This window comes from Chelonoidis abingdonii, chromosome 10, assembly GCF_003597395.2.
Source record: "Chelonoidis abingdonii isolate Lonesome George chromosome 10, CheloAbing_2.0, whole genome shotgun sequence".
NCBI lineage: Eukaryota > Metazoa > Chordata > Testudines > Testudinidae > Chelonoidis > Chelonoidis abingdonii.
This window is the reverse complement of record NC_133778.1, coordinates 28,932,943-28,959,519: the sequence shown is the minus strand read 5'-3', so window position 1 is coordinate 28,959,519 and position 26,577 is coordinate 28,932,943. Positions and strand designations below refer to the sequence as shown.

At 40.9% G+C, this 26,577-nt stretch overlaps 1 protein-coding gene across 1 annotated transcript in view; it reads right to left on the bottom strand.

Annotated features, from left to right (window-relative positions):
• Window positions 1–26,577, bottom strand: part of COL5A2 (collagen type V alpha 2 chain) — a 183,207-nt gene that overhangs the window by 90,215 nt on the left and 66,415 nt on the right. Inside the window, exons 2-5 of the mRNA XM_032802587.2 lie at window positions 7,252–7,479; window positions 5,388–5,401; window positions 3,709–3,741; window positions 2,632–2,664 (exon numbers count right to left, since the gene is read on the bottom strand). Coding sequence (XP_032658478.1) covers window positions 2,632–2,664; window positions 3,709–3,741; window positions 5,388–5,401; window positions 7,252–7,479 — 308 coding nt within the window. The remainder of the gene's footprint in view (window positions 1–2,631; window positions 2,665–3,708; window positions 3,742–5,387; window positions 5,402–7,251; window positions 7,480–26,577) is intronic.

Sequence of the window (26,577 nt, the reverse complement as noted above, 5' to 3'; positions counted from 1 at the left end):
GACCCTCAGAGGTCCATGGACCACAGGTGGAAAACCACTGTTGTAGGCTACCTAACAGAAGGACTATATCGCCCCTGCAGTTTAGTGTCCTCTCACACCCCTCTTTCAGTATTTATGGCTTTCATGGATGAGCATATCCTCCCCTGGCCTGTACCAGTTCCTGCATAGGAGGGTGAAAAATGCAACCTTCGATCCCCACCAAGTCACATACTTGTAGCAGAGACAATATGTGGCTTCTATTACAGCTTCCGACATACAGTACCAGGAGGTTCACTGGTTGTTGGTCCCACAGGACTCTGCCCCACTTCTCAACCCACCTCTGCATGCTATATCTCAATTAGCTTTCAATGAGCTGTTCTCTGCAGTATACTAATAGGTTTAAACATCAGCACAGGGTCTCCAGCCCTGCTCCTTCCCTGCTTAGTGGAGTAATAGCAGTTACATTGAAGACAGGACCCTCCACAACCATGGAAGCTCAGACAAGGTTTGCCCCTTTATTATTATTTATTAATTAATATTTATTATTGTAGTGCACAAGATTCCCAGTCATGCACCAGGACCCCATTTGGAAAGGTGCGGTACAAACACAGATCAGAAAGACAATCCTTGCCCAAAGAGCTTACAGTCAGTTAATAGTTCCTGTCAAGATGCTGATATTGAACCCAGGCATGCTAGATTCTTAAGCAGCATTTTTAGCCACTGCACCACAGCACTGCACTGAACTGCTACCCCTGACCAACAGCCTTAGTGCTAAAGGCCTACAGACAGACAGTAGCCATGCCCGAGGCCCCTGATTGGCCGGACAGGCTGCACTCTCATTGGGTACCTGGACTATATAACAGCCCCAATAGGAAAGGGAAGCTGCCTGAGCAACTTGCCTTGCTGCTTTGCATGACTGTCATTACTCCTGGAGGAATTCTATGCCAAAAAATTAAAAATTACGGACAAAATATTTTAAAATTCTGTAAAATTTTAATTGTCAAAATAACACAATATAATCACATCAGTTTCAATTATTTTTGGACATTTATTTCAAAATACCTGTCAGAAAGTATGTCTGTAACAATACAAACAACAAAAAAGATTCAGGAAATGTGTTTTGACAAATAGATTCCTTACTAGGCATATTAATATAGAACTCTTGAGTAATAATTCATTTAGACTACAATACAGAACGGTATTTCTTGCACCCCTCAGAAACAGTGCAAAGGCTTGGGGATGGGCGGTGTCAGGGTAATTGAGGAGCTGAGGAAGAGGGAAGAAATTGCTGGGAAGGGGCCTGGGTGTGAACTTGGAGGGTTGTTGGGTATGGATGGGAAAAGTATGGAACAGATTTTGAGGGGTGGTAGGGAGGGATAATTAGGGAGCTTCCCCCATGCAGACCCTGGCTGACCCCCTAGCCTCTCCCATTCAATCAGGCATATTTGCCCTGTCCCTACCTGTGTCTGTGCCCTTACCCAGCCACTCCCCTGTCCCTGTGTAGCTCTGCACCCCTCCCCCATCCCCATGTGTCTCTGTGCCCTCCCTCAGACCCCCGTCCCTATGTGTCCCTGTACCCCTCCCCCATTCCTATGTGTCTCTGTGCACTCCCCCAGCCCTATGTGTCCCTGCACCCCTTCCCCTGCACCCCTCCCCCATCCCTATGTGTCTCTGTGCCCTCCCCCAGACCCCCGTCCCTATGTGTCTCTGCACCCCTCCCCCATTCCTATGTGTCTCTGTGCCCTCCCCCAGCTCTGTGTGTCCCTGCACCCCTTCCCCTGGACCCCTGCCGCCCATCCCCATGTGTCTCTGTGCCCTCCCAAGACCCCCGTCCCTATGTGTCCCTGTACCCCTCCCCCATTCCTATGTGTCTCTGTGCCTCTCCCAGCCCCAGCCCTATGTGTCCCTGCATCCCTTCCCTGCACCCTCCCCATCCCTATGTGCCCTGTGCCCTCACCCCTGTCTTCCATGACGAGGGTACGACCGTGCACTTCAATGTGCTGAACCCATCCCAGCCACCTACCCCATGCCCCCCACCTGTCCCTGTGCCTCCACTCCCATTCAGCCCCTGCCCCAGCCTGTCCTCCCCCAGACCCTGTCTCCTGACCTGGCCTGAGAAGTGCTGCCAAGGCAGCTCTCGCTTCCCACCCCACCCCACCCCCGCGGGGAGCTATCACCACATCGCCCTCTGGGGGCAAAAGGCAGAACTGCAGAAGTTATTTTCTATTGAGAGCTGCTTGATGTTCTTGCACCATAGCGCCGTCTGGTGCGGAAATGGTGGAACTGCAGCAACATTTTGGCAGAAGCTTTTTTCTGCGCAAAAAAAATTGAAATCCGCAGGGCTCATTAAATATGCGCATACGCAGTGGCACAGAAGTCCCCCAGGAGTAATGACTTGACTTTCTTGCTTTGCCGCATCACCTGACCTTGCCTCCACAGCTACCAACCCCTGAGAAAACTCAAGCCACTGCCTCTGATACCAGTGAACCTCCTGGCTGCCCAACCACCTGCACACACTTGACTAGTGCTCTGAACTTCCCCCTAGCCTGTCTCACCCATCAGGCATTACAGTCATTTTCACAGTAAAAAAATGGAAATTGAAGAGACTGGAAATAATATAATCAGAAGAACAGAAGCTCAGACACTACTTACTGATGGTCCTGGGCGGCCTCGTATTCCTGTAACCTAAACAAAGAGAAGACATGAGCTAAAACTTTCACAAAACACTAGGAATGCATTTGTCATGGCCACCATAAGGAAAACTGCTCACTGAACGATGAAGATTTGTACAGTAAATTAAGTTACCTGACAACTTTTAGGATTTTGTAACCCCTTTTACATTTCAGTATCTTTTCAGTACATAACAAGGACTTTGGAAGTATGATGATAATTTTATGCTGACTTTTTTCTACTAGAAAAGTGTGAATAAAGATTTTAAAAAGTGAGGGTGTTACTTTCTCTCTCTTTTTAACTTTTTTTTCACTTTTCCACTAAAAAAAAGTTTTTTAAAAGTGTTCTTCCACCACTTTTTCTCTTTTTACAAAAAATCATATTGTCAGCTTTTTCCAGGAGGAAAAAGTAAATGTGAGAGAAACTGAATTATTCTCACTTTCTCTAATGTTTTTACCTTTCCCCATAGTTTTCTCGTGGGGGACGGGGAGGAGAAAAATAAATAACTGACAGAAAGTTGCAACTGTCACACAATTATTTAAAAAATATTTTGAATTCTGAATTTTGAGCATTTTTAAAAATTAAAAAATGTCAAAAACAAATAATTTTCAATTAAGAAACTGCTGATTTTGTTTACCAGCTCTACTTAGGAGTTCTAGACCCTTCTAATATCAATCTATTGCCCATTACACTACACACAGATTCCAACTATGAAGAAGAAACTCACTATGTAAAGGTTTAATTCTGCAGAATTTTTTTTCAAAAATTACAATTGACAGGTTTCAATGGCACATATGAAATATTAGCTATCAAAAACTCCTGTTGGTTATATTTTAGGAATAAATTCTCCGTAGACCTAATTTTATTCCTCACAACTAAATGCAACTATTAAAAATCTTGTTGTGGCAGTTGCTGGTGTTAAATAATTTACACATTTTCATTGGATAAGTGCTACAATTCTGTTATATGAGTGATTAATTTTCTTAAATCTCCTAAATTACAGCATGAGACATGTATACTTCCAAAAAGCACTGATAAATGAAGAAGAAATTAACTTACAATTGGCACCGCTCCAGGCTCTCCTTTTTGCCCCTGCAGGGTACAGTAACAAAAATAGCTCAGATAGCAGACTATTAATGAATAACAGTATTTATGAACTTTAACTGCCTTCTCCAACATTATTACTGACATATGATGCACACTGTGACATTAAACTTCCTTGCCTGGTTTACCAAGTAACAATCTAAGTACATTCAATTTAGTTCCACAGAGGAAGGTATAAAGATATTATCCGCTAATACTGCTACTGCATTTACTTAGAAGTGAATGTTTAGAGTTACTGAATATCTACAACCTAACACTTTAAAAATATAAATGAATGTTAAATACTTATTTGAGGCTAGCTCCCCTCTTAATAGGTTATTTATTGGAGATAAGTATTTAAATTTGCATTTTTTCTAAGAGATCTTACTACAACACATTTTCTCCCTGCTTATCCTCACACAATGTGGTATGTTATAGACATTCTCACACCAACAGACGACAAAAGTATCTTACCAGGAGAGAATGCCTTCTACTGTATCTACAGTAACATACCACTCAGGCTGGTCAACAGTGGGTCAAAATTAACCTCCAGATCCAAACACTCTTGAACTTTGGAAGGCTGAAAAGATGTAAAATGAGCTATTTTTTCCTGTTCAGGACCATCTCCACTGTGGACACTCATGTGAAATCAGATAAGGGTTGCTAATCCTATGGGAACTGAGTTTCAATTTTGCTCTGTTCTTTCTCTGATGAGATATAGTGTTGAGTGTTGAATAAAGTAATGCTGTTAGCTGAGCTCTGTTGTGTCAATTGAACTATTACAGTAGTGAAAGTGGAAGGGATGCTGGAAAGATTTTTATATTTTTTAAATATGTATTCATGACACATAGTGATAAAATAAGTGCATAACTGAAATAGAGCTAAAGAGCATTTGCATGTTGACACTTGTATGCAATCTCTAGTGATTAATGCAAAGATCTAATTGATCCGTGGTCAACTTCATGAATTAATTAAATATAATAGCAAATGTAACACACACAGAATTCTTAATAGTATTATTTAGGTGTATGAAGCTATTATAATACCCTGCTTATTAAACAGGTCTCCATGTTGGGACTCATTACACCAGCGCTCCAGGATATGAACCAACTACAAATTAGTTTATGTGTGGAATACAAGGTGCTGAAGCTGGGATTTTCAGGAACCTAAGGGGATCAGGAGGCGTTGGGCACCTAACTCCTTTACAAAATCCCAGCATAAAGACTTAAATAGTCTGGACCCCTTTTATCCCTGTGTGATGCTGCTAGAGATGAAGCCAGCTGAGGTACTACAGCTGGCACTTCCTTGATAAAAGAGAGGAGGTTTCTGGGAGGGTGCTCTCCATAAGGGAACCTAGGTTGTGGGCCCTTCCACCCCAGGGTTTGGTAACCTACGAGATAGACTGCAATCTCCCCCAGCATTAGGAAGAAGGTTCGGTAAGAACAAAGAGGTTTCATTACTAACCTCCCAGATGTAGGAGGTTAATTATTTTATGATGTCTGCTGGGACATGTTGATATATCCACTAGCCAGAGTGAGATGAGCAGTGTTTGTGATATTATACTGTATAATTTAAATTATCTAAGTGCTGCAAGTAAAGGACTGGAGCCTTTTTAGGGCTTTAATACACTTAAAACGATAAAAAGTAAAACTTACCTTCCTTCCTCTACCTATAAAAAGAGCAAAAAAGGAAACAAATTAGTTTACTGAGAGAAGCAAAACATTCTAAGGAGTGAAAGGATGTCTGTACAGCCAGAAAGGTGCAACATGGAGACATAGGAAATAGTCAGTTTGCCAATGGGGAGCTTGAGAAGCGCCCAGAGGTACACGTGCCCCAGTTTCCTGAATGGGGATCGGTAAGCTGTGGAAGAGTTCCCTAGATGCCCAACCTCTCCGAGTGTTGGACAGAATAGGAAATAGCATGTTTAATACAATTACCCCAGAATAGCAAATGACATTTTAATGGTGTCCCACTGTATATCCACACTAATTTCCTCCTTTCCATAAGTGAATACATCTGGCTCCAGGACTGTTTAAGAATGCTTAACACTATGGTGGGATTTTCAACAGCACTCAATATGGGTTTAACTCTGCTACGACTCAAGTAAATGGTGAAATTCCCATCAACTTCACTGGGAACAGACAGACCAGCACTTTTGAAAATCCCACTCAATATCATGGTATTTGACACTGATTTTTTTTTCAAAAGCTACAGACGATTCAATGATCTTTGAGTTTTTTTGTCAAGTACTTGCAATAATCATGTACAGTCCCCACTGGCAGTGAGTTCACAGCTCTGAGGTGAAGCTGATAACAAAAATCTTTAGCAGGAATATTTATTAATACCTTTAACAGCATCAACACATTCCAGAATGTATCCATAATGCTCTTCTTCCTTGAAGACACTCATCCATGGCCTAATGCCTCCTAATGCACAGCAAGTATGCACCATCTGCTTATTAATGCATGCCATGTCTTGTCTTATTGCTTAATGATACAACTCCCTCCTATGTTCCCTTTATCGTTACTCCACATTATTTACATTAACATAACCACGAGTAATTATTTCCCTTTTACAAATGCCTTTAGATGATTATATGGTTCAAATAACATAAAACACAATGTTAAGGCGTATAGAATGAAAAGTTTATAGAGATTTTTGTTCAGAAAGCGACCCCATCATTTTTTTCAAAATTTTATCTTAATCTCATGGGTTTGAAAAAACTGAACTGCAAATGTGACCAAAAAAAGTCTTTAATGTAAAATTATTTGTATTTTCTGTTTCTGGGCCCATACAGAAGAAAAAAATTCTAATAATCAAAAAAAATGAAATGAAAAATATTAAAAATTAAAAGATGAAGAAGATGAAGTAAACCTTTTTTTATATCTCATAAGAGGTTTAGTTTGGCTTTAACTGAAGAGTCAGGTTTATTCATCTGGATTTATTTGTCCATCACATGCTTTTACACTCTGAAATTTCTTTAGTTGTATTAAACAATTTTTATATTTACACATATAAAATTTTAGTAGGGAAAATAGGAGGTGTGTATGGAATGTAACTATCAAATTGATATGTTTTTATAAAGATAGATCCAAACAAGAACCTGAAATCCAAGATTCCAAAAGGGGGATTAAGATCAAACCTCTGGATATGAAGTGACCTCAACAGTATTGGGTGTGTGTAAGAACTGCAGCCAGAAAGGAACTCTCTTTCAGACCCAGCTGAGATACAACTCAAGACAGCAAAAATCTCATAGGAATAACCATTCTATTGAGATTCGAGTCTAAGACTATGGAAATCTCATGAGAATAGCTGATCTCACAAGTTTGCTTGTGAGAGTTTGCTGAAACTGAACTTTAGCCTTACTTTTGCATCACATCCAAATGCCAAACCCTGGGCAGATCTGCATCTGAACACCATCTCCTTTGCTCATCTCAAACTATCATATCAGAGATGACATTGTTCAAAATGTCAGCTTACCAGGCTTCATGTAAAATAAGGAATCTAAAGTAGCCTTACCAATATTGCCTTCAAAACCAACACGTGCAGCGTTGGGGCACACAGGACAGCATTCTCCTCGGGGAATCTGAGGGTTCTCACATTCTAACACATCCTGACACTGAATCTCATCACAGAGAATGGCTCCATTGTCACAGACACAAATCTGGCATGGTGTAGGCTTCCAGATATCCCTGTTCAGGTACATCTGATCATTTTGAGTGCAGGCTATTTCTTCAGCATCCTCTTCTAGAAAAGAACAAAAAACACTTTTTAGGCACTTGCAAACTGCTCAGCCACACGAAGAGTGTGTTAACTGGGAACAGTATGTTATGGGACCAAAAAGCACATGAGAGATGATGACAACAGCCCAACAATGGAGTAGAAACCAATCCTTGGGACTTTAAAATGCTAACTCTTTAACCTCTTTGATTTATAAATTTCAAGGCCAGAAGGGATCATTGGTGATCATCTACTCTGACCTCCTGTATAATAGAGGACATAGAACTTCCCCCAAATAATTCTTAGAGTATATCTTTTTGAAAAATTTGATTTAAAAATTATCAGTAATGGAGATGCCACCATGACTCTTGGTAAGTGGTTCCAAAGATTAATTACTCTCACTGTTAAAAAATTACACCTTATTTCCAGTCTGAACTTGTTTAGCTTCAGCTACTAGCCATTGGATCATACCATAACTTGTCCCTGAAGAGACAATTGTCAAATATTTGTTCCCCGTGTACGTACTGAAATAAAATTACCCTTTAATATTCTCTTTGTTAAGATAAAGTGGTTAAGCTCCTTGAGTTTATCACAGCAAGGTTTGCTTTCTAATCCTTTAATCATTCTTGTGGCTCTTCTCTGAACCCTCTCCAATTTATCAACATCCTTCTTGAATTGTGGACAACTAGAACTGGACACAGTATTCCAGCAGCAGTCACACACAGGGGTAATACTCCTACTTAAGATTCCTATCTCTGCATTCAAGGACTGCAGTAGCCCTTTTGGTCACAGTGTCAAACTTGGAGTTCACATTCAGCTGATTATCCACCATGATCCATAATCTTTTTCAGTCACTGTTTCCCAGGATGGAGTATCCATTCTGTAAGTGTGGCCTATATTCTTTGTTCCTAGATCTATTCATTTACATTTAGCCATATTAAAATGCATATTGTTTGATTGCACCCAGCTTACTAAGAGATCCAGACCACTCTGTATAGTACTAACTTGTCTTCTTCATTATTTACCATTTACCCCCAATTTTTGTGTCACCTGCAAACATGATTTTGTTTTCTTCCAGGTCATTAATAAAAATTTTAAATAGAGTAGGATCAAGAATGGATACCCAAGGGACCCCACTAGGAACACAGCCATTCGATGATTGTTCCCTGTTAACAATTACATTTTGAGATCTATCAGTTAGCCAATATACTTAATGGCATGTTAATTGCATATCTTTCTAGCTTTTTTAATCAAAATGGTCATGCAGTACCAAGTCAAATGACCTACAGAAGTCTATGTTTATTAAGTATCAGAGAGGTAGCCGTGTTAGTCTGGATCTGTAACAAGTGTCAAAGAGTCCTATGGCACCTTATAGACTAACAGAAGTATTGGAGCATAAGCTTTTGTGGGTGAATACCCACTTTGTCAGACACAACAAAGTAGGTATTTTGATGAAGTGGGTATTCACCCACGAAAGCTATGCTCCAATACTTCTGTTAGTCTATAAGGGGCCACAGCACTCTTTGTCGCTTTTTATGTATATTAAATCAGCACTGTTACCTTTATCAACCAAACTTGTAACGTCATCATAAAAAATATCAAGTTAGTTTGACAAAATCTATTTTCCACAGACCTGTGTTGATTGGTATTACTTATATTACCTTCCTTTAATTCTTTATTGAGTCCTGTATTGGTAACATTTTGCTATTTTACCACTTTATTTCTTGATTAGGAAAAGTTATCATGGACTGCACAAATCAACTATAGTTTAAGGGGTCAACTCACAGCTGCCTTAACCTTTCAGTGTCAATCTGTTGGCATAAAAGGGCTGTAAAAATGCTGTAACCCATCACTGGGGAATTGCACTTAATAGCATAGGGGGATTATTTGAAGGATTACTAAGGAGAGGAGCCAGTGTAACAATATGCTGCAGCCATTCCCTGCTGCTGGGGCCACAGGCGACAAGATTCAAGTTAAGGTTGCCACTGAGACAGCTGGAACTTCAATGAGGGGGCAAAACCTCAGAGTGAGGAGCTATGAAAGTGGTATAAATCCATATTTGCCCTTCTCCAATCAGCTCTAGTGCCAAGCTCAGCTTGGGTGCCAGTATGAATCAGGCCTTTAAAACGCAAGAAATGAATGGGGGCAAAATATGCAGAAAAATGTTAAAAGTATACAGGAAAATCTAAGACTTTCATAGTAGATAAAAATAATAGATTATAACTATTTATATGTATCACTAGAAATTAAGCACAAAGAAAAAAATTGTATTACGCATGCACAGTTTACACATACATGCTATGACATGCATTGTGACGGAAATGCATATACCTGTTATGACATTTCATAAAAATAAAATGTCATAACAGGTGTATGCAATGTAGTTGTAGCCATGTTGGTCCTAGGATATTAGAGAGACAAGGTGGGTGAGGCAATATCTTTTACTGGGCCAACTTCAAAAGATATTACTTCATCCACTTTATCTCTATGACATGTGCACATATTTCCTTCATGTTACACACATCTACCTTTTAACCTTATCCACCATTCCAATTAATGGCCTATCTCCTTTTTCTCTTCACTTTTAAACTCATCCAATATGCCATTTACAGTGAGTTCTTCTTCAGATCCATCTGGATCCCATCCAGACTAGTTTCCTCCTTCTCCACTCCACTGAAACTACTCTCACCAAGGTTTAATAACCTGTCTTGGCCATCTATCAGGGCTTCTGTTCCATCCCAATCCTCCCTGAGGCTACTTTTGATACCACTGACTATTCTTTCTTTAATATTTTATCCTCCCTAGACCCACTTCTATTGTGATGGCTCCAAGCAGCAGCAATGATGTAATGTGGGAATATCCACAGACCATGTAAATATTACAACTTTATATTATCACTAAGTGACCGATCGCCAGCTGACCATCCTACTTATTCAATGTTCCCATTCCACTACTCTGTTATCTGCTTTACAGTGTAAATTCAATGGGGCAGGGACCGCGCTTTCTTTTGTAACTGTACACAATGCCTAGCATATTATGGAGGCTATCAGAAAAAAAATCTTTTTCAACTCTCAGTTTCACAGCTCCTTTCATCCTTCCTCCTAATACTTAGAACATTCCCATGCTTCCCATCCACCAAACCCTTCCCTCTCCTTAAACCTACTCCTTCCTTAATCCTACTCATGAAACTTTTTCCTACACTGATCTCCACAGCATGAGAATCCTCATGCCCTCCTATGACCAATTTGTTGCCTGTATTTTGTTTTTGTCTCTATGAATTCATAGTCTCGCTGGGACAAGGACCTCCTTGTCCTGTTTATTTTGTAAAGGGATGAGTACATTTACAAAACTATGGGTGAAATTCTGACTCTATTGACTTCAACAGGAGTTTTGCCACTGTCTTAAAGGGAGCCAGGTTTCCACTCTATGTATCTATAATAGTCAATAACATTTAACTGTAAGCAAAAGGGTATAACAATGAAAAACACTGATTCCTATTTTATACACATCCTTAATATTGTACATGTATAAGAAGAAATATATATATTTGAAGTTCAAAACTTTTTGCCTCTCCAGTTTCATATGGGAAAAAGGAGACAAAGCGACTGAACTAAGAGAGAAGGAAAAATATAAAAGTAAAACTGAATTCAGCCACTAGCATACAGCCTTGAATGCAGAGCTCTTATTAATTAATTCATTATTAATTATTAATTATTATCACTAATTTATTATTATTATTATTATTATTATTATTATTGCATTAAGGTAAAAATTAGCAGCACAAATCAGGGTGCAATTTCAGTCAAACTGTTCTCTGCATTTCTGTTAAAATTAAAGCCAGATGTAAAGAGAGAAACACAAAACAATACATGTGAGAAACTTGGGGATTTAAAGTTTGTGCCCTTGCTCAAGTCATTTTATCATTGTCAAAGCAAGGAGAAATGGAACAGATATATCATTAACTACTATCCACCAGCATTGACTTTTGTACCTTGCTAACATAAACTGAAATCCTGATTTATGCACAGATCAACCAGTGTTTTTAACTGGGTTATCACGTAGGCTGGCAAAATGACTCCAACTGTTGATGCAAATGTTCAGGAGGAAATGTTGTCACTGTGAAGTAAACACATTGCTGATGTGTCCTGTACAGTCCAGTTATGACACAGTGTAAACCATTTTCTAAGCTGTAGCGAGTACTCTGGATCGCATTCTTTTCACTTCTCCCCTGTGTGCATGACATAATGCTCTGACATATTGAGCCTTTTTCCCCAGATGTCTGGCATATAGACCACATCTTCCTTAATGGGTCACCATTAGAACTAGTGGCCTAGTTCAGATGAGAAGCAGTTAGGATAAATGAAATTTCTAAGTCACTGAACCCGAAATCAGCAGAACTTCAAATAAACCACATAACAATTGCTTTGGCATACCAGAGTAGGGCCAGATTGTGACCAGCACATGCAGGAGTTTCTCTGTCTCACTCACACTCTATTCTCTCTCTCTGACACACACAGACATAGCTAAGTTTCTGGAAAATGTAAGCTGAAACACCAGGCCTATTACTCTGTACTTCTGCAGGTTTGCTGAAAAGAAAAAGTCCACAGCACAATTTAATCTTGTTCTCCGTTCACCCTCTTCTAGTCTCATATTTGTCCTTCATCTTGTGGCAGCAGTACAATATGTGGAGATAACGGGCCATGTAACACAGAGCCTAAGAGAAAAATTGTTAATTTGCTCCAAATACCACCAACCTAGCAGAAAAGATTTGTTATCACCTTAGTGTCTGACTGATGGGAGAGGGAGAAACCTGAAATAAGCAGCCATTCCAACTCTGACTCATCTCTGCTTCTAAACATCACGTACACATTTTCCCATAGTTCCTCATTATACTGTACTTTACTGTCAGGCCTAAATTATAGTCATTTTATCCAGTCACATTCAAACTGAAATGAGGGTTGTTTTAGTCTGTCTATTTCCTAGTTTGGAAATTAACACATAGCATTCGTTTATACAATACAAGTCATGCATTCTTTGGGTCATTTGGCCTTTTTACTTTAATGACTATAACACAGGGTGCTGAGACTTGAAAAGCGGCTTTGAAATGTCTAGAAATGACAAAGTCATGAAATAACAGATTAACTGCATTCTCTCTTCCCAACCCAAAACAAATACTGGCCCTGTTTCTCTTCTCACATACACTGGGTAAATCAACAGTAACACCATTTAAAACAACTGGAGATGAGACCCAAAGCATTATGTAGATATAATAGATAAATGTACAACAGACACAATGTGTTGTATTTTAGCTAATCATTTATCCTATGGGAGTCCCACTTTTGTCTTGAAACATTATCAAAACCAAAGCCAAACAGCTAGCGATGGTTTATGTATTAAAATATCACATTCAGAGACGGCATGCTGTTTCGAATCAATATCTAAAGTCATTAACTAAATGCACTGAGATAGCTTAGTCAATTTCTAAATGACTCTGTCTGATATCTGCCCTGAATATTTTGTGAGCTAGATTCCCCTTCCACTGAAGTCAATGGGACTTTTGCTGCGGAAACAGAGTTGGGTCCTGTATTGTGAAACTTCAGGATTAATGCTGACGTTAACAACAAAAATAATTCTTCAGCCACTAGGAGGCAGCCAAAACCCACCTCTCACTAACAGCAATTGTCATAATAAAGATGTGTGTGTAGCAAATAAGCACAGGCCACTCCCAGTCTCAGTCATCTTATAACTGGGTTTTGATTTTCCTCCAAATGGATTCTCTCAAGCTTTTTATTATCACATTTCCCCTCCACATCTCAGCAACAGGGGGAATATTTTAAAGGAGAGAAAATGTGACAACGCTTCACACTAGAGCTACCCAATTACCTGCATTTTGGAAGGCAACACCTGAAAATTCAGCCACCCATTTGCTCTCTTCACCCATATTTGGAGGTTGCTTGGCTCCGCTTTCCAAAGGATCCTATTTAATGCAGAACAAGTGTAGCACAGCAGAGCCAGGAAAGGGGATGCCTCTGCCAGTTGCACATCAGCAGGGAGTTCTCTTGTCCCCAGGAAATAGTCTATTGCCAGACTGTGGCCAGAATCCAACCCCTTTGTACTGACTGAGTAGCACAAAGGGGCCAGAATAGCAGGATAATTCATAAGTGATGTATTTGTAATTTGATTCACAGAGATTAGAAGTTACAGCCCCTGCAGGCTGCTCCTCCTCCTATCTTTTTTGTCCTGTCGCTAGTTTATGAAAGGGCTGAAGCAATCTTAGCATTGCTATCGAACAGAATAAATATACTGTAGCCCCATTACTTTAGCAAAGGATACTAATATACACAGTTGGTTTGGTTGTGTTTAACACTATATTTGCTGTATTGCAGTTACAACAACAACAACAACAAAAGCTTCCACGATGAGACTGGAATGGCCGTCCATAATCACACAAGCATAAAATCTATTAAAAATACAAATATGGAAGCTACATATGCCTTGAAATCACAATAAATGAATGTGCTGATGTGGTAGTGGAAAATAATAGTGCTAAAGAGGTTATGGACTGGCAAAATATTCTGGTTTAACAGGAATTTTCTGAAACTGGTGAATGCCCAGCCATCACTAAGTACTATGTACACTGATCCAATCTAATTAATGATAAGAGTGGACACAACTCTACCAAAATTCACATTTGCTGGAGGGAAGAGAATGTATTTTTCAAATTCATTAATGCATTCCATCTCTATTTACTGTCTTTCCTTAAAAAAACCTGAAGTTTTCCTGAGTTTGATGTTGTGAGCTGCAGGGAATTAATCCTTGTGATTCACAAAGCAGAGATGCAGAAATAACTCATAGCGAAAAATAATATGTGCTAGCAAACGTCTTGCAGATAAGCAGCTGTATATGCCTATATACTAAATCTCAATAGATGCACAGAAGTAGCATAAGTGCACACTTGATAATACTGTTGCCAATCTACTGCATTAGGCCTGCTCCAGCTCTCATTGAAATCAGTGGAAAGAACCTCGTTCACTTCAACAGGAGTTAGATTGAATCAAAGCTATGCAGTTATAAATAAGCAGATAGTTGAGCTGTATTCTGAATTCATTTTACATGGAATCTCTGACTGTCACCTTACTTTTTAGCTTTCAGACATTTCAGTTTAGGGTTCAGTTCATGTCCCAGTTGGCTTCAGAAGGAGCGTCTAGACATTTACAGCACATGTATGCAGATGAAATCCTGGCTACAATTTCATTATAACTCCTGTCATCGCACTTTATCATTTTGTTACATATTAGGCATGATCATTACTCCTGGAAGATCTGAGCTCTCTGAAAGCCTTGAAATTCCATTTTAATCCCTCTGCCTATTCAAAAACACAAGTAGCAGGGAGTGTGGAACAATTTGATGTGACACATAAACATCGCTGAAGACCAGAATCCAGAAGGTTAGATCTCAATGGAAAAGTCCTACAGAATTTAATAGACAATTATAATTAGCAAGATCCCTAGCTGGTGTTAATTAGGATACCTCCACTGAAGTCAATGGATCTATGCTGATTTATACCAGCAGGGGGTCTGGCCAAACATTTATCTATGTACTTCGTAAAACATGTCCTATAGAATTTAATAAAGAATTATATCTCTGCTATAGAATTCTACAGGATAGTTAGAAAAACCTACCATGAGGATATCATGTCTTTATAGGATTGTAAAGTAATTTCTAAACAACCCTACCACTCTCATCCCTGTTAAATTCCACAGGAGCTTTCCATATAGGATTTTTGGTGGATCATTCAGATGCGGAGGTGCGATGTCAACATACTGCTCCCCTTGTTTTAGAGGGATAAGAGCTTTTCCAAATCAGGCAGGTATTCTTAAAATAAAGGTAATTTTAAGGCTGGGGGAAATATAGAATATATGTATTTTCATGCACTGCCTATTGCCATAGCATTGACCACAATAATAATCATTAAAATAGGCAGGATAAAAAGAGCCTCTCAATAAGACCCTGAATTAATAGGCTGCAGAAGCTACCTTAAGAGTTAACTAAAGGCCTTGCATTGTGCCCAGAAGTTTACCAACCTCAGGTTCTAGTAGGTATTAGAGGGAAAGAGAGAGCTCCAGGCATTTAGTTCATCAGCTGAGAACCTCCAGCCCTAGACAAAGACACTCCAGGAGCAGAAAGCAAGAGCAACCAAGCAGATCGTGCACTCCACAAGAGTATGCAGAGGAAAAGGTAATCTCCCGGGTGAACAGTTCCTAAGATCAGATTCGCCAGCTGTAGCATTGTCCCTTTAAGATGGTTGTGACAAAATCTCTGTTACCGGTAGTATTTGTATTACTGCAGCATCTAGAAGTTCTAGTCATGAACAAAGACCCCTTTAGCATCATAAATGGTTCCAGATTTAACTGCACAGGGGACAATAAAAAGAAGAATGCCACATGAGATACTGTCAGACTTAACTGACGGAATTCTAATGTCACATTTTATACATGCTCCCATGGCTTCCTTAAGCAGAAGGAAACAGTGTTACCTTACATTTTGGCTATTTTCTGTTCAGTCTGTGTTACCAGTACCCCAGGTACACACAGCATCTATCACGATGGCTCCATACTTGTGATAGTAGAAATCAGACCTGCTCCTTTTATGGCTAATGTTAGTGCCACATGCAGGGCAGTCCAAAAGTAAGTTTTCAATATCAGTGTTCAACTCATGCTGGTTATGGTGGCAGGAGATACAGGATAAATACATTTGGACACCTTCCAGTACACAAGATTTTTTAGAGGCCTCAGGTATAGCAAGTAACCTCCTGATATCATCTCTTATACAAATGGCCCAATTCCTTTTGAGCTACTAATGATTTAGGGTATATAAATATTAACAGCCTCATTGCTGAGTTAATGAGCATAAGATTAAATCTTATCTGAGTGAGACCCCCATCTTATGGCTTTCTGTAAGGATGGGGCAGTGAATTATGTAGCAATCCAAAAGTTGCGGGGGTAGGGGGCTCAGTTGAAGTCAGAAGCATGAAGTGTGCTGCAGCTGCAAGTTTAAGAGTGTGATGGAGTGGGAATCAGGAGAAGGGAGAATGGGAGCAGCGGCTGGCAGGAAAAGAAGGCTCGGCTGGAGGTAGGGAGCACAGCCTCTTAAATTAGCAGTTACAAATATGGAGACATTTTTATTCTTCCCTCATCCCCTTTTTCCTAAACCCATTTACCATCACAGGCTATAGGTTTTCCCTTTTTTTCCATGGCACACACCAAGATATCTATCAAAGACCTAGATGCACAGTTACACATCACAAAAAAGAACCAAATCAGAGCCCAACACTTTGGCCATTTGGTGCCCAAAGCCACACTCCTAACCATCCCCTTGTTTCAGGTGGTAACCAGTTTATCCCTGGGTTCATCCACCAGAATAGCTGATATTTTATCATTTTTCACCACTCACTCATGGGATGGAAGCCTTTGCTGGTAGACTTGTTAGGAGTACGCAAACTCATCTATCCTTTTCGTTTAATAATTTTTGGGCCTGTGCAGTTTGACAACACTTCCTTTAACTCTTTCGCATCATGCTGTGACACAGACACTACTCTATAATCAAGGAAAGATGTGGACTGAGGCTTGTTCAATTTTATGTGTGCGCACATGCATGTGTGTGTGCATATTAACTAGCCAGATGCTGCAGCCACCGCTCATGTGAATAGTTCCAGATGACTACAGGACCAAGCCACCTGTTTACAAAATGGAAAATGGTACGATAATTATTTTCAAATATATAACAGTGTGTTGCAAGTGGGGGAAGTTTAATGTTCAGAGATGTGTGTATTATACCATTTGATTTTCTCAGGGAAGAGTTTGATCATTTAGTTAACACTAGAATGGAATTTGTATTTCTTTTATAAATAACTTGTGTGAGAACACACACGACTCACAAAACCAGCAATTCAACAGTGAACTTACACAGATAGACTGGAGTAAACTTTAGGGCAGAGGTGGGCAAACTAGGGCTTGTGGGCCACATCCAACCCGTGGGACTGTCCTGTCCGGCCCCTGAGCTCCTGGCCTGGGAGGCTAGCCCTGGACCCTCTCCTGCTGTTTCCCCGCCCCCCCACAGCCTCAGATCACTGCGCCCCGGGCGTAATGCTCTGGGCAGCAGGGTTGCGAGCTCCTGGGGCAGCGCAGCTGCAGCGCCCAGTATGACCTGGTGCTCTGTGCCTGTCCTGGTGCAGCTGTGCCACCAGTCATTGGTGCTCCAGGCAGGGGAGTTCAGGTGGTCAAGGGGCGGGGGTGTGGATAGGGGTCGGGGTGGTCAGAGGGTGGGGAACAAGGGGGTTGAATGAGAGCAGTAGTCGGAGGGGCAGTCAGAAAGTAGAGGAGGGGTTGGATGGGGCTGCAGGAGGCTGTCAGGGATAAGGGGTGGTTGGATGGGGCAGGGATCCAGGGGGGTGCAGTCAGGAAGGAGACGGGGGTTGGATGGGGCGGGGAGTCCAAGGGTGGTCAGGGGACAGAGAGCAGGGGGGATGGATGGGGCCTGTGTCCCTGGGGGGCCGTCTGGGAACGGTGGGAGTTGGATGGGGCAGGAGTCCCACAGAGGCTGTCAGGAGGCGAGAAGCAGGGTGGGGGGGTCAAAAGTGGTTGGGGCGGGCCATGCCTGGCTGTTTGGAGAGGCACAGCCTCCTCTAACCGGCCCTCCATACAATTTCAGAAATCCGATGCAGCCCTCAGATTTTCTTTAAAATTGAAACTGGTTCTTATTAGAACTAAACACATTATAACTAGTTTTAAGACAGCAAGTTATGTTTAATTTTAGAATCGCTGCTAAGGTAAAACACAACTGCAGAAATTCTTAAGATTCTTGTTGGTTAATTTGTATTTATTAAAATATCAACACTGCAAGCAGAAAGGAAACAGAAAAGGTTGTAGCAAGTCAAATTCATCACAGAGCCAGGCGACGGAAAATGTAACATTCTCTTCCCCTAAGTAAATATACACATAGGCGTCTAAAGGCCACAGTGAGTAGACAGACAGCGAGGGTAAGTGACTGTCAAAGACTAAAAGATAGGGGTTGTTGCTCTTGATTTTGGTTGGTCTGTTTATGGCTGGAACCCAGTACCAACCCATTTAATACTATCGTGCATTATCTTCCTCACTGTGAGATAATTTCATTTTATAAAAAGTATCAGGAGATAAAGTGGAAGGAATGAAAAATTTTAAATTGTGACCAAAATGCTGAAAGCAAGTGTGTTTCAGGTGCTCTAAAGTGTTCCTTTAGCCCTTTTCTGTACTGCTCAATCCTGCCTCATGTTCTGTCTCTCCCATCTTTTTCTGCTTTGCAGTTCAGCATTCTATGACATCCACCACATTTTTAATTCTTTCTGAGCACTGTTATCATTCTTTCCAGATACCACAAGTCAACAAATGCAATACAGTAAAGAATTTTCTTACCGAGAAATGAGAACAACATGGAAAAAATCCCATTTTTCAGATAAGAAGGAAACCTAAGTCCATTCAGCGTGACTGTCATCTGTGATGACTGGTCACATGGATGTACAAACTATTCAGTTTATTGCATCAGCTAAACCACAGAGAGAAGAATGATTGAGGGAACTTCTTGTATTATGCTTCATTCTGAAAGCCAAAACTTCAGAACATGGTGTTATTGGGGATTCTGTCCAAACTGCGGTTAAGAAGTCTTATTAATCTTACAAGGACCATAAGGAAACTTGCCTAACGTTTAAATCTGCAAAGTCTACAATAGTAACCCTATATAGCGAACATGTAATGCTCTTCTACTGTTTGCTTTGGAATACCAGCCTGGAGTCTGTTAATGTATTTGATTTTGGTTTCTCCAAAGACCCATCTTAGACTGCTGTACATCTGCAAAAAATGATTCTTCACAGCCAAAATGTAAGTTCTCTAAACAGGGCTTCTCGTGCCAGTATCAGTGAGACATAGTTTCCACTCCCAGTCCATTTGGATGCCTGCATTAAATCTACCAGCAATCTGCAAATGGCCAGTCTGCTATTCCAATCAATAATTTGCAAACCTGGCCTCACCAGCAACGTGCTGGACAGTATGAACTACGTTATTTCACTGACGTGACAAACGTTTACACCACCATGACAGGGCTACTTATTGCAAAGCATTGTGGACGTCTTATGCTATTTTAAATTTTTGTCACCTTATGTCAAAATATGAACTATTTAATATCTTAGCAAATCCTTCACACTTCCTTATGTGTCCTCTCCCTAGCGCCACCCAACACAGAACAAGTAGTGCCAGGACTTATGAGTTCCTATATGTCAGTATAATGTCATATGATCTTGTTTGGTTATATTTTGTGGCATCAGCAATTATGATCCATGTCAATTAAAACAGACAAAAAGAGCATCCTGAATTTCCACCTTAAGATAAAAAATGATGAAAGGATCTGGGAGATTTTAACAGGAGAACTGTTTATTCTAATCTTACCTAAATCATCATTTCACTCTAATGCTCTTAAGAAATCTGAGTGGCTACATCACAAGGGTCACTTGCCCATTAACATTTTAAAGTGTGTGCTTAATAAAAAAGCACATTTTCCTGAATTTCCTGAACACATGAATAGATCTTGTTTCACTCAGTAGGTGCAAAAGAACAGTAACATTTTATATCCCAGTCGGTAGTTGCATGTGAGTAAGATGGATTGTTTGAACTTGCTGATGATTTTGTGCCTTATTGTTTTGTAAAATGCCTTTGTATGCAGTCACTGCGCCAGCTCCTCAGCTGAAGTCAGTGGAGTTATGTCAGTTTATACCCACTGGGAAACTAGCCCATTATTTTTCTAGGTTTCTTGTACTTTACATCTCCAATGAATCTGTGTGCGCCATTGGTACAATAGTAATGGTCATCCTTATGCAGTCTCATTTTCCAAAGGTCAAGGACTCTCCACAGGTTTTTAAAGCCCTAGTTTTCGTCTATCAGTTGGAGTGGTTTAGATCTTGCTTGCTCCCTGCCTCCTGTTCTTTCTCATTTTAGCACTTTATAGTGACAGCAGCAGTGAACAGCACCATTTTATCTTCATTCACTGGGAATGTCAGCTGGGATCCCATCACAGCTTCTAACGTGGGTCCAGAATAACCATTGCTGATTCCTTTATAATACAGATTCCTGTGACACAACAACATACTCTTTGAATTTATGTATTTCCCTTTGGCTCTTTTGCACACATGCCTCTGGGTTCCCCAGATGACACCTCTGGCACCCTGCCATGCTCAGCTCATGGTTTAGAGAAGTTCCAGAGTTCCAGTGCAGGAACCAAACACACCCACTGTCTCCAAGTATAAAAGAGCAGGCTACAAAGGCTGTGGCATTCCAGTAAAAAAGAGAACTTCACAATAGCAAACAAACCCAGAAAATCCTATTTTATCGGATGAACAGATAACAACTACAAGTGATACTGAACAGAGAACAGTTCTAGAGAAAGACTAAGGTTTCAGCACACAAGTCTCGTCTTCAGAGCCAAAGATATCCATTAACTTGATATGGCAAAACCTTTTGTTTCATGCCTAGGAAATAAACCACCACACAATCACTAACACCAATAAATGTCAAACATTTATATTATGAAAGTAATTGCTATAAAGCAGCTGATGAATAACAAATCAAGCAGAAGCCACAGCGACACATTTCCAGCCATGCTGGGGAAGGCTTACACTACTCCACAGCTACAAATTTGGCCTAAAGCTGCTTTAACTGCCCACTCCTTTTGCTTTAACTGCCCACTCCCTAGTGTTGTGCTCCTTGCTTCACCACACTCCCTGCAGCTGATATAGAGCATCTCTGTGCCCTGGTGATCCCTGTCTACTCCATGGGCAATCGGCAGCTAGCACAGCTCAGTCATGCCCAATGCAGCTCAGCCCAGGATCAGGAGAGTGCCACCCCTGTATTCTAACTCCTGAAATGGAGAGGATGCTTCTGAGCCACAGGTCAGGATCTGGCCCACAGTATTTTAAAAGAACCAGAGTCATCACCTTTGAACCAAATACATAACCAGCTGCATTTGAACACAACTCTTACTTTATGTTCATCATAATTTAATCAGTAAATATTAGTAAAGTGGAAAATATTAACTGGGGAGCCACAACTGAACAACAGAGCTTATTAATGCGAGGAAGAATGGGGAGGACATAAAAAGTTGGTTTTTAGTCCTCTTGTGCGACTTACTGCTTTGCATCTGCAGCAGCACATGGGGTTTTTTAGGGCTCTGACTGTTGAGCACTCATGTTAATAAAATATTATTCCATAAATATTTTCCAATAGGCAGTAAATACTTTATATTTGTAAGGCAGTAATTTACATTTGCCTAACCCCAAATATCCATTCATTTGCTCTTAAGAAACACTTGAAGCATGTGTTTCGGTAGACAGCACAATTTTTTTTGAAGAATTACCAGCAGAGCACAAAAGCATATGTTAAAGCAGAATGACACTAACTGGGCTCAAGATCCTCCAGGTGCTTTTAAAATACATGTGATTGAAAATATTTCAAATTAAAGAAGCTAGGCCTGCTACTGTCTACTAGCTCATTCATTCCAGGAGCCTAAATGGCTGAATTACTCAAAATAAATGGGACTTTTGCCAATATCTGAGGGCTAAGGGTTTTTTTAGATCTTGCAAATGTCTGACAGTGAATCTGTATAAACAGAGCTATTTGTTTACATTAAATGGCAATGATACATATGACAAGGAACCATAAAGCTCACCAAAATACCCTGCTTAAATGCAAAATGTTTCAGCTGAGGTTAAATTCCTAACTAAGCAACATTAAACATTTTTTTTTGCCAGATCCTCAGCTGGTGTAAATCAGAGTAGCTGCAGTGAATTAAAAGGATCTATGCCAACTGACAGCAGCTGAGGATCTGCCCTCCTGTTCTCACATGTTTTATGATATTGCTAGAAATCTGTTTAATAAAAATAAATACTTTGCACTACAAAAGAAAAGAATTTTCCTTCCTCCCTCTGCTTTGAAGGCAGGGGCATGGTTTCTCAGGAATTCTAAGAGGAACAGCTAGAGAAAATCTGTTTGCTGCCTGGTCTGGTATCGTTATTCTGTACACATCAAAGTACAACAGAAACCTATCATTACACTTAGCCTGTTCAAGAAAGCATTTCCACATAGTGGTTTACAACGTAGGTTCACGTGATCTCCTTATTGCAGCCTCCTTTGACCAAGATTTCCCAACCCCTAAAAATAAAGACTCGTAATTAGAAAGAAACTTCAATTCCATAATTAGGAAGGCTTTGATTCCAACATTTTCAGCATTTCAGGCTGAAGAGAAAACTCCTCCGATGTTTGGGAGGGGTACGGAAAGTTGAATACCTAATGTGCTGACTGTAGAGCAAAACTATTAAGTTGGTGAAATTCTGTGCCTCTGGGTAATGAAAAAAAAAGAACGACAAATAAGAAACTCTGCAACAATGCCAGCAATAAAGACTACTCCCATCTGCCTTTACCATACTTAGATAAGTCAATCGGCAAATACTGGTGTCAAGATGACATGGAGAAGGTTTTTGGCAGCCCATAGGAAACTCCTTGCTGCAGTAATGAAAGTTGTAAAGGAGCAGCTTGGTTTTTAATTTAATGTAAAATAAAACAGGGTGTGTGTGTGGGAGAGAGAGAGAGAGAGAGAGATTCTGGTCGGGCTCATGACGCATGTCTTTTCTGTTAAGTCAAGAGGCATGGTAGGAGGAATTTGAAATTCTTTGTACACTACAATTAAAAACTCAACATACAATGTAACAGTGCACTAAAGCCTCAATTTTGCATGGAGCAGCTATGGAATGTTGCCTGTAGGAGAGCAAGGCAAAAGTGATGAACAGGACTCAATCCTCCCCAGTGCTACATTACTTAGAAGACATCTGCTATTAGGCAGGAGTAAAGCCTAAGAATCTTTAAGTGGGAAGTGCTGGGAAACCTTGACTCCTATTAAATGCAATGGGCACTGATGAGAACTTCTCAGACTCCTTAGAGGTTTTTAAGGCCTCGTTTGACAAAGCCCTGGCTGGGATGATTTAGTTGGTGTTGGTCCTGCTTTGAGCAGGGGATTGGACTAGATGACCTCCTGAGGTCTCTTCCAAACCTAATATTCTATGGTTCTATTATTCTAATAAGCCTCAGGAATATCCCTTTATCATGATTAATTACCTTGGGCAAGCTACTTTCTGTCCTGGAAAATGAGGGGGCAGATAATTATTTCTTGCCTCTGTAATGAGCTTAGAGACCTAGGTAAATGTCAGGTATTAACACGTTATTATTACTTGCTGATGGAAAGAGCCATGTGTCTTCTATGAGTCTCAACCAATTTTCCCCCAGTGAGGGGACAAGTATGCAGGGGAGGAATCTCTCCCCTACATGGTGAAGGTGAAAGTAGACCAGTCTAAAAAACTTGAAGCCTGGAATCCCCCGTCTGTCTTAAACTGGGGTCTTCCACTGAGCAAACCAATGTAATTTCATCCCTAAACCAGCAGGAATAAGGCCAACTCTCAGGACAAATATTCTTTTCTCCCTCCCCTCCTTTTTTTCCCCGGAGTGGTGCATGATACCAAAATGCATCAAGCACTTTACATACTTTCCCACTAAGCTTAGGGAAGCAGCTGATACTAGATTTCTTATTTCACTTGTATCTACTCTCCTGGACAAATATCATTATTATTATACTGTTGATTCTATTTGAAGCCATTGTAAGAAATAGACTGGGAACACAAAAACTCCAGGAGACAGAGAATCTCCAGATATGCAATGCCTGTTATCCTGTCCTGCATTTGAGTAAAGTCATCATCATTTTAATTTGCTTCCTGACACATCATGCCCAGCTACCACTGAAATGGACACTTAATTCCTATTGAAATGGACGTCTAGCTCTCTTAGGCTCCTTTAAAGATCTGAGCCCTAGAGTTCAACTGAATACTAACAGGAAAATGTTTCCCAAGGAGTAAAAAGGAGCAATCCAATATAACCATTGGTGATGAGTGAGATATAAAACCAGGACAGTGAATGAAAACAGTCAGCAAGAAAGGAATCTGATCTTTTAGATGCACAAAATTGACAAATGTTCCTAAACAAACACATACCAATCATTATTTTGCTCTCCTTCAGGATTACAATTTCTGGGACAACAGGAAATTAAAAGCTTTGCTGCAGGCTATCAAGCTCTGGGTCTTGGATGTGACTATGTACTTTGGGAATGAGACATTATGATCTTCTACACTATTTAAAGCATATAGTGCACACTAAAAAGGCTTTGTATGAATTGAAATTCAAGGAAAGATATGCACTTTAAAACAAACCAGCAGTTATCACTTCCAGCTATTGTCTGCTTTGAACCTCATCTATTCTCTGTTTTCCTGAGTTTTTCGTTTAAAGACTACATGATCTCTTTTAGTATCTTTAATTTTCTCCTTGCATTGTGTCTTTGACTCAAGTCTTTTAAAACCACAAGAATCATGCAGCTAAAACTGCAAGAACATTGCTTCTTCACTGCCAAGCTGTACAAATGCTCTCGCATTTAAATCGATTTAAAGAGCGTTAAATCGATTTAACGCTGTACCCGTCCACACTACAACGCCCTTTATATCGATATAAAGGGCTCTTTAAATCGATTTCTGTACTCCACTGAGAGAGGAGTAGCGCTAAATTCGATATTTAACATATCGGTTATTGTAGTGTGGACGAAATCAACGTATTTGGCCTTCGGGCAAGGTATCCACAGTGCACTGACCGCTCTGGACAGCAATTGAAACCGTGCAGCAGGCAGGTAAACAGGAAAGCGCCCGGCGAACTTTGGAAACATTTCCTGTTTGCCCACAGCGTGGATCTCTGACTCAGCACGGGTGGCGATGCAGTCTCAAATCCAAAAAGAGCTCCAGCTGGACCATACGGAGAACTAATCTGACGCGTAATGGGGAGCTAAATCTGTTGTATCAGAAGCTTCCGTACGACACAAATGCCAAAGCGTTTGAAAAATCTCAGGGATATCACAGCGCTGCGTGACAAGTGTAGCAGAAGCCAGAGACTTAATGACCGCTGCATGGGTGGAGGCGGTACTGAGGACTCAGCTATCCCACAGTCCACAGCAGTTCTGAAAAAGTTTGCATTCTTGGCTGAGCTCCGCGAATGTCTGGTAGGTTCAACACCTAGTGTCTGTGGTTCATGGGAACAGCTCCTCAGTTTCCCCACACCCCACCACGTGAAGAAAAGGGAAGAATCATTTTTTGACTTCTTTCCATCGTCCACCCTATGTGACTGAATGCTGTGTGACGCGTGCCTGCGCAGTGAAGAGCAGTAGTTCCGCTCCTTCCCCCTCCCGGGTGGTAGACGGTTTGTGCATATGACTGATAATCCATCATCGCATCAGCCCGTGATGCTCCTGGTGGCTCGGTTGAGGTGGCGGGCGCTGGGTAAAAATGGAATGACTCCCAGTTACTCCCAGAGATGGTACAGACGGCTTGGTAACCCTCTTCATTCATGCAACCGGGGCCTCAATTCATCAGACCCCCTCCCTCCCTTCCTGTGTAAAGAAAGATTCTGTATTGCCTGACTTCAAGCCCCGGGAGGTGCCTCCCCTCTTATCTCCACTAAAGTTCTCTGTTTCTATTCCTGCATTCTTTATAAACTTCATGACACAAATGGGTGACACTGCCATGGTAGCCCAGGAGGTTGGGGAGGAGGAAGCAACGGGTGGTTTGCAGGCACCCCTGTGACTACTGACACGAGCAGCTGTGCTCTGATACACTGGTCCTCTAATACACTTGCCCTTATCAGCAGACTGACTCATTTTTAGAAACCTAAGGAGGATTGACTCAGTCCCAAGTGAGTCAATCCCAATTTGCTTTTGCGTTGCCCCACGATTTCAGCCAGAGCATTGATAGCAGCAGACAGTACAGAGGGGAGAGATAACGTCATCTCAATTGCCAGTTTCTCCGCCAGTAGACGTGTACAGAACGACCGGTAACCATCTCTGCTATCATTGCAAAGCAATGAATGCTGCTGTGTAGCGCTGGAGTACGCCTCTCTCTCCGCGGCATCCAGTACACATACGGTGCAGAAAAAAAAGCTTAACGGTCTTCCTGTGATCTCCTCG